We start from the raw sequence: 8378 nt of genomic DNA on the forward strand, positions 1-8378 counted from the left end.
CCGCCGCCGCCGCCGCCGCTGCGGGCGAACTGCTCAAGTTCGGCGTGCAGGCGCTGCTGGCGGCGCGGCCCTTCCATAGCCACTTGGGTACGTGCGGGGCAGCTGCCGGGCTCGGCGGGAGGGAGCGAGCCGCGCCGCCTCGAGGACGCGTCTCCGCTAGCTGCGCACAGGCCCCGAGGCCGTTCCCTGGGCGCGCTCTCGGGTGGAGGAGCAGAGGGTGCGGGCACCGGACAGCGCAGAAGCCAGGTCTCGTGCCCGCGGGCCTTCACTAGCGCCCTGAGGTCTCCAGCCGGGAGGACCGGGACTCGAGGCCGCATTCCCCTCGCGGGCGCAGAACTAGATTGCTAATGCCAGACCTCGGGTGAAAGAGGGCTCAGAACGAGGGCTCCTGGGCCTTCTGGTTCTGGGCTGGTCGGGGAAAGTCTGGCCCGGCGGGGAACTGAACCCTGAGGAATTCCAGAGGCTAGTGTCCCCGAGTGCTGTGTTGGAGCTTACGCCAGTCTTAGCCTGGAGCCTCCTGGAGGCCACTGCTCTGCCACAGAAAGGACACCTCCCAGGCCCACACGCCCCCCCTTGTCTGGGGACAAGAGCGTCCACATGCCCCCCCCTTGTCTGGGGACAAGAGTGTGGCTCTGGTCACTGCCTGATGCTCCTTCCTCTTCCAGGCCGGCTGGGCCTCTGTGAGTCTTAGCCTCTTGCTCAGGGCCTGTTTGTTTTCTCTGTCCTTGGCCGGGGCCTGCCTGGCCAGTGCCCTCTCCACCATCCTTCTTGCTGGTCCCTTGTCTTTCATTACCCCTCGGTGGTGGCGGTCCTTTCTCTGTGGGGCCAGTCTGCCTTCCGGCTCCACCTTCACAGAGGGTAGCTTCTTCCCTCTACCCCCACCCTTCACATTTGCTTCCCACTTATCTGGAGCCTTTTAAAGATAGTAGGGTTAGCACCCATTCCCCAGTAGATGCGTGTCCCTGAGCCCCCACCTCAGCCTCTTCCCTGTACCAGCTGAACCTCCAGCCAGTGCCCCACCTTCCCTGGGACAGCAGGCGCAGTTTGTTCGTTTTGAGTGAGCCTCAGATGCAGCCTCTGCACGGAGCCTTTCGCCCTCAGCTGCTAGTAGTTCGTTTGAAGCGGGCAAAACAAAAATCATTTTAGGACGAATGAACATAGAAATATCTTCACGGGGAAGGATCTAAACAGAGAGAACAGGAAGGACAGTTTTCTATTTTTCTGGGTGCTGTGGAAGTGCCAGGAAGCGAGCCCCACCCCTGCTGACCACCAGGCCGCGTGGCTGTGCCGCCAGAGGAGCAGACATGCTCAATGTGTTGCCCCTAATGCAGCCTGCCGATTTGGCTGGGGCAAGCGCTCATCTTTCTAATTCGGTGCCATTTCTCCTTGTTTTCCCTTTTCTGTGAAAGACACTAGTGAGGGAGAGAACTGCGAACTTGTTCATTGCATACCCCAGACCTCTGGGGCAGCTGGGGCCTGGGGGATGCCCAGGGCAGCCCGGGAGTCCTCTGTGCCTCCCCCACCCCCCATGCTGGCTTTGAAGAGGCTCCCTCTAGGTGGCTGGCAGACTTTGGCTGAGGGTACGTATTGGGTGATACTGGCCAGGCATGCGTTCACTTGGATCCCCACTTTCTCCCCTCAGCTGTGTTGAAGGCCGATCAGGCAGGGGTGTTTAAGTTCCCGTTGGCGCCACTGGGCTGCTCTGGCCTGGGCTCGGCGCTGCTGGCAGCGGGGCCTGGGCTTCCTGGTGCCCCTGGCACACCGCACCTGCCACTGGAACTGCAGCTTCGAGGGAAGCTGGAGGCAACGGGCGCTGGGGAGCCGGGCACCAAAGCCAAGAAGGGGCGTCGGAGCCGCACCGTGTTCACCGAGCTGCAGCTGATGGGTCTAGAGAAACGCTTTGAGAAGCAGAAGTACCTCTCCACGCCTGACAGGTAGCAAGGGACCAGGCTGAGTGCAGCGGGTGGCAGGAGTGTCCAGCTGCTTGTTTGTTTGCTGAAGGTGTCCCTGCTTTTTCCAGAATAGATCTCGCTGAGTCTCTGGGACTGAGCCAGTTGCAGGTGAAGACCTGGTACCAGAATCGGAGGATGAAGTGGAAGAAAATAGTGAGTGTACCCCATCAGCTACCCCTCCCTTGCGAAGCCCTTGTGCCCCTAAGAACTGCTCTTCTCTAGACTTGGAAACTCTTGCCTGACTCCCCCATCTCCCTTAGTGCTGGGGCTCACAGGGCCTGTTCTGTTCTCTCTGTCCCTCTTGGAAACCCGAGTTCAGTCCACATTCCTTTATTCTCCACCGCATCTTTCAGTGTGGCCTTGAGCCCTTCTATCCAATAGAGTTCAAACAAATCAAATGATGGCCATCCGTCTCCTCCCCTCCCCCCAGTCTTGGTTGGCCTCTTTGGGCCCTTCAGTCCTTCACCCACGTCTGGTGGGCAGCATCTCAGCTGACTGGGTGCTGACCGGGTGCTCACTGTCCTGCCGGTCCTGCCACACAGGTGCTGCAGGGCGGTGGCCTGGAGTCTCCCACCAAGCCGAAGGGGCGGCCCAAGAAGAACTCCATTCCCACAAGCGAGCAGCTGACCGAGCAGGAGCGCGCCAAGGAGGCAGAGAAGCCAGCCGAGGCTCCTGGAGACGCCAGCGACAGGAGCCGCGAGGACTGAGCCTGGCAGACAGCGTGGGCATAGGGGCTCCAGCAGGCCAGAGCCCCCCTCAGCCCTCCGGAAGCCACAAGCGGCCGCACCGTTTGTTTTCTAAACTTTTTTTTACTACTCTGAATGCGGACAGTTAGGGGCCAAACAAAGAAGGACACAGCGGTTCTGAAGCCAAACCCAGGCCCCAGTGCGTGCTGCCGCTGTAGCCTGGGAGACTGGCGTCCAGCGCTGTGGAAGGCCCTCTCCTCCGGAGCTCCTCTGCGCTGGGCGCTCCCCGCGCACTCACGCCCTGCTCCTCTCCCGCACTCCCCGCCGTCGCGGCCCCAGGGACCGGAAGCCGCCAAGCACACGCCCAGCTTCCGGGGCGTCGGGAACCGTGAAGCCGGGCACCGGCTCCGTTATGGCCCCGGCCCCCAGGTGGCCAGGTGGAACCCGGACAGCGGGGGCGGCTTAGTCCTCCGATGTCGCCGGGGCCGCTACCCCTCTCTTGCGAAGACGGTGATTTTTTTTCCCCAATAAACTATTTTATGACACAGTGGGGCTTGTTGAGAGGATTTCTGAATCTGCAAGGGGGTTGGTGGTGCTAAGGGTAGGTGATGGGAGTGTAGTAGAGGGAAGGTCAGAGGGACGTTTGGTGGCAGCTGAAACACCCTCTTCTGAGTCAGGCTCTGACCTGGGGGTGGAGGGGGGCGGGTAGGAGTGGGTACTCCGAATCCTGGGAATCATCTCCACTCTGAGCTTCAGGAGCCATAGAGGAGCCAGTCTGAACACTCTCCAAGCCCTCAGGTCACTCTGCAGTGGAAGTGGCCTGAGGCTGAGAACCTCCTTCAGTTATTGGGTCAACTTCCGGGGACTTGGAGGACTGCCTGTGAGGTCTTTGAGGAGGCTAAAGCCATCCCCTCCTGAGATAGACATGAAGCTAGGACTGCAGGTCTGTACTAGACTCTGACACCACCAGCAGTGCCTGACTATCAATTCCTGATTCAGGGTAGTGAGAATACCCCACTGCTAGCAGATAGGGCAGCCCTATCCAGGTGCTGCGTGGCCGGAAGGCTTCGGTGGTTTTCTGTCCAGTCTAGGCTGACTTGGGAGTATGCCTGTGTGTTCCTGTTCTTGCACGTTGTACAGCCAAGGGTATGGACTGGAGAGGCTACTTTTCTCATTAAAGGTCAGAGAGATGTCACCTTGGCCCTTCTGAGTCCCAAGCAGAACCAGGATTCCAAATCCCATCCTTCCATACACTCATACTAGGGAAATAATAAGGAGCCACCTATTCAGATGCAGGTGTTACACTCCAGAAAGTGAAAATGATAGCTAAGAGCCTCCACCTGTGGCCTTTTCAAATCATAACTTGATTGCTCCTTCCCAAAAGCTGTGCTTAATTTCTGGTTCCCTGGCATCTCATGCCTCAGTTTAAGGTTAGGAGAAGTGAGAAGTGGTTTCTCAGGCAACCCTAACACACCCCAGCCTAACAAATCTCTGGGAAATCGGCTCCTGCCGGAGGCTCTGAATTCCGCTTTGCAAACAGCTCCCTGACTATTTGCACACCAGTGTCCTTTGAGGAGATTGCGAAAACCTGCCAGTCTCTGAACTCACTGAGGAATGGGTCATCAGTGTATGCTGTGCTTCCTAACTCCTTCAGGCCCCGTGGTTACCTCCATGGGCTCAATCTCGGTCCTCCCTTAACCTCCCCGCTCCAATTCAGGCTAGCCATTCTGTTTAATGCCCTCCATTTCAAGAGAAGGAAAATGATGGTGGTCCCAGTTTTGCTGTGTTGGGCTGGGAGTGGGAATGTCTGAGATTCCAACTACAGCCTTTGTCAACTCTGGGATTTTAGAAGAAAGGAGGGGAGAAACAAGGAGAGAAAGCCGTCTAATCTGTACCCCTGGCAATCCCATCAGGAGCCTCAGATTTTACTAAATCTGAGGAATGCCATCATGGGCAGATTACCCTGTTTTCTATGGCTTCTTCCCTGGTAGGTCCTCAACTCAACTGGACCAAGGGACCAAGAAAGACCAGGACACAAGGGATATAGTGGGTGTGGGAGGGGAAGATTTGTCCTGCAAATCCCGTGTCAGCACGTACCGAGCCCTACTATTCCGGCAAGTACAGCTTCTTCCAGGCACAGATGGGGAACCTGACTTGGGCACTGCTGTTGTGAAGTCAGCAGTAGGTCAGTGGGGGGATCAGGGCCCCAAACGAAGGGGTCCAGATTCCAGGGGGGCGGAGGTGGGGTGGGTGGGAGGGGTTTTGTCATTTCCTGGCTGCTGGGCTCCTATACTCCTCAGGGAACTGGGTGATTGCAACCGATCTAGACTCGAGTCGAGATCGGAGCGGCCAACGGTGGCGGGCTGCAGGGTACCAGCCACCAGCCACGTCGTGGCAACTCAGGTTTTCCTTGTTTAGGGGAGTCCCAGTGAAACCCACAGAAGCACTTCTCTTGCCGCCCCGGGACAAGTGAAGGCGCCAGGGCAGACGATTTGCCGTCGATTCCGAAGCTTCCCGAGGATCGCAGTTCGCAGAGTCGGGGCCCTTAGGCAAGGGCCATTCATAAAGGTGATGCGGTGCCAGGCTGCGCGCCGGGACCGGAGTTCTTGGGTGCTCGGCCTAGGTGCCGCCTCTTCCAGTCCATCCGAGGCGGAGACCTCCTCTCCACCCGGGCAGCAACCGTGCCAAGCCTTACTCCAGGCCCCGGGCTTTGGGCTTCTGGACCGACTGTCCCCTTCGCCCCCTCCCCCACCTCCGCCGCACAAATCTCCTCGCTGCCTCTAGGAAGGTCCTGGGAAACAAAACCCAGAGACTGCGAGCTAACAAGGTCGCGGCTGCAACTGGGAGCGTGGGGGCCAGTGGCCAGCGGGAGGGAGCCGGCTCCTGCGTCTCGCGAGAGAGAGCGGCGGCTGGGGGTGGTGGGCTGGGGGTTGGGTTAGGAGGTTGGGTGTGCGGGCGTGTGCTGGAGGGGGAGCAGCAGTAGCGGGGCCCGAGTGGCAGCCGGGACCCTTTGGACTGGACGGGCCCGGGGTGATGCAAGGGCAGAGCGGGATCAGGGATTTATATGGCTGCAGTGCTGCGGGTTAGCGAAGTTTGCAGTTAAGGCGCTTTTGTCCCTGGAGGGGGAAGGCGGGGAGGCGGCCCTCTGGCTGTAACTGCGACTTTGGGGGAGGATTGGCTGAAGGAACCCGCCGGGATTGCAACGCGATTCTGAGACCCGGGTCCTGAGCAAGCCGTCGGTGTAGGCGGGAACCTACCTCCAGTTGGCGCGCGGCTCGGCGCTGCGCGAAGCGTTTTCAGCGAGGATTGATGTCGGTGAGGTTGGCCTGGGAGCCTCAGATCAGCCGGCGCGGGGCCGGCATTGCCAGGCTGCGACAGGGAGACCAGGAGCGGGGCTATCCCCCACCTCCCAACTTTATAAAGAATAATAATAACGGTTACTCTGGTTTGCTCCTTTTCTCGGTTCTGAATTCCCCGGGAAGGTTACTGGTGGGAAGTCATATACTGAAGGAGACAAACTCGGACACCCGGCAACTTGGGGGCTTCGGGGGTGGGGGCGGTATGTGTGATTCAAGACTGGAGTAGGACCGGCTGGCCGACTTCTCAGCCTGAAGTGAGCGCCCCTGCAAGGCAATTCTGCGGAACTCCAGGGTCGGAGGAGAAATCAGGCAGCTTCTTCTTTTTCCTTTACCCCCTCCTGATTTTGTTTTACACTAAAGAGGACCTCTTGCTTTAGAAGCGACCGGATGCCACCGTAAGTTCTGCATAGGGGACCAGCTGATCACTGGAGCCGGGAGCCGCAGCTCTTAAGACCTCTGCTGATGCAAGTTACTGGGGACAGAGCCAGGCTCAGGAGGATCCCCAGACTGCTCCGTGGGAAGCCAGCTTCTAGCTGGGCGTTGGAGTTCGTTGGGAGCTAACGGAGGTTTTTGGAACACCTTCTCCTCAGCCCCGCCTTGAGGAGCTGAGGAAGCCGGGACTCCCCCTTTGGTGGGTGGGACGGAAAGGTAAGGCGCAGAGGCACACAGATTCAGCTTGGCTCTAGGAAGAAGGTTCCAAAGGTGTGGGTTTGGGAAAGGCTGGCGGTCCTTCTGTTTGAAGTAAACTGGGGTGATCCCCTCAGGACTTCGTAGGGGGCTATCATTTGTGTAATATCACAATTTTCCTCTGTCCTAGTTCTGTATTACTGCATCTCATCCATCCACTTTAAGACAACAGCTTCTGAAATCCAGGCTCAAAAGAACCATTAGGGGTTCCCAGGCACTGTGGACCTGTCTGCAGGATGTGGTTGCCCTGCAGAGTCACCTCACTGGGCAGCGGTGGTCCTTCGCTTCTCAGGCACTGCCTTCCTAGGAGAATGAGATGAAGCTTGTGGGGAGGAGGGAACTTCTGAGAACCCTCCTGGATGGTAACAGAACTAAGGGAACTGGATTCTGATTTAGTTACTCACTGGGCAGAGGCAAGTGGGACAGGCTGTGGGGCCACTTCAGGGTGGTTCTTGATTTTCCTGAGAATTTCCTTTTTATATAAATATAGTAGTGATGTATGATTTTAAAAATCTGCTTAATAGGTCCCAAAGAGATCTTTAAGTAAATATACAATAAAAAATTCCCAGTGGTATAAAATATTGGGTGATGGTTTCATTGGAAAGGTTTCAAATTTTCTTTCTTATTATACTTCAGGAATCTGATATCAGGGACATCATGAATCCCAGGTCTCTGATATTAATCAAGCACATACTTAGCAACTTCATTCACAACAAGCAGTTGTTGATGGCTAATCCTGAGATACAGCCCTCATCCCATTATGACAGACCCATAATGCAAGTATTCCTACATTATGTCCCTTTGAAGATAAAGATAAAGCTCAGAGATGTTAGGCTATTTGCCCAGAGAAACACAGCTGTTAGCAGCAGAATTTGGATTGCTTTGTGGCTCTTCACTGTCTCTTGCCCAGAAATCTCTAGGTGCAGCTTGGAGTGTCCCAGATGCCTTAGGGTATCCAATAGTCTCTAGCTGCATAAAATGAGTCTCATTCATTTGCTCACCAGGTATTTATTAAAACACCTGTGGTGTGGCAACCACATGATCCATTATGAGGCACACAGCCTCTCACTTAAGGAGTTCACGTTGGACGTGAGGGGACCTGGTGATGTTCTCAAAACCCTAATTAAAGGCACAATGTGATGTTAGCCTTGTAGAAAATAGAGCAGGCAATAGATAATGATTGGGACAGGGACGTTAGTCAGGGTGGCCAGGAAAGTCTCTCTGAGGAGCTGACACTTCCAATGAGGCCTGTATCAAAGAGGGAATGCACCCACCAGCGGGCATAGCAAGTGCAGAGGTCAGGAGGCACCTATCAAGTTGGCCTTAAATGGTCTGAGTAGCCTGGGCAAGAATAGTGGCATCGGGAAGCTGCTAAGGGACTACCTGGAAGGCCTGGCAGAGAAGGCACCCTCCACTCCTGGCTTCTGAAGCCCAGGGGCAGGAGAGCCCAGGGCAGAAGCCCCCAGCCAGCACTGCCCCTCCTCCTTGCGGGCGCATGCGGCAGCCAGAGCCTGGGGCAGCTCCGCCTTCACTAGGCAATTTGCTTTTTTTTCTTTTTCATAAGGATGCAATTTTCTGCGTGCTTTAAGGACATTAGAAGGGCGTTTGACTGACACGCCATGCGAAACGCATTAGCTAGGCTCGAGCACACGGATTCGGGTGCCTGCCCTGCAAAGGGGCAGGTAGAGGAGGGA

The 8378-nt window shown here is 56.7% G+C and overlaps 1 protein-coding gene and 1 pseudogene across 1 annotated transcript in view; both read left to right on the top strand.

The window, feature by feature from the left end:
* Positions 1 to 2672, top strand: part of BARX1 (BARX homeobox 1) — a 5192-nt gene extending 2520 nt beyond the window's left edge. The window contains exons 4-7 of the mRNA XM_004685041.2: positions 1 to 87; positions 1643 to 1934; positions 2021 to 2105; positions 2495 to 2672. Of these exons, the coding sequence (XP_004685098.2) occupies positions 1 to 87; positions 1643 to 1934; positions 2021 to 2105; positions 2495 to 2659 (629 nt within the window). The 3' untranslated portion in view covers positions 2660 to 2672. The remainder of the gene's footprint in view (positions 88 to 1642; positions 1935 to 2020; positions 2106 to 2494) is intronic.
* A 101-nt stretch (positions 2673 to 2773) lies between these two features.
* Positions 2774 to 8378, top strand: part of LOC101624572 — a 110595-nt pseudogene continuing 104990 nt past the window's right edge.

The sequence above is a fragment of the Condylura cristata genome, unplaced genomic scaffold (genome assembly GCF_000260355.1).
Source record: "Condylura cristata isolate star-nosed mole 26May11 unplaced genomic scaffold, ConCri1.0 scaffold00017, whole genome shotgun sequence".
Taxonomy (NCBI): Eukaryota; Metazoa; Chordata; class Mammalia; order Eulipotyphla; family Talpidae; genus Condylura; species Condylura cristata.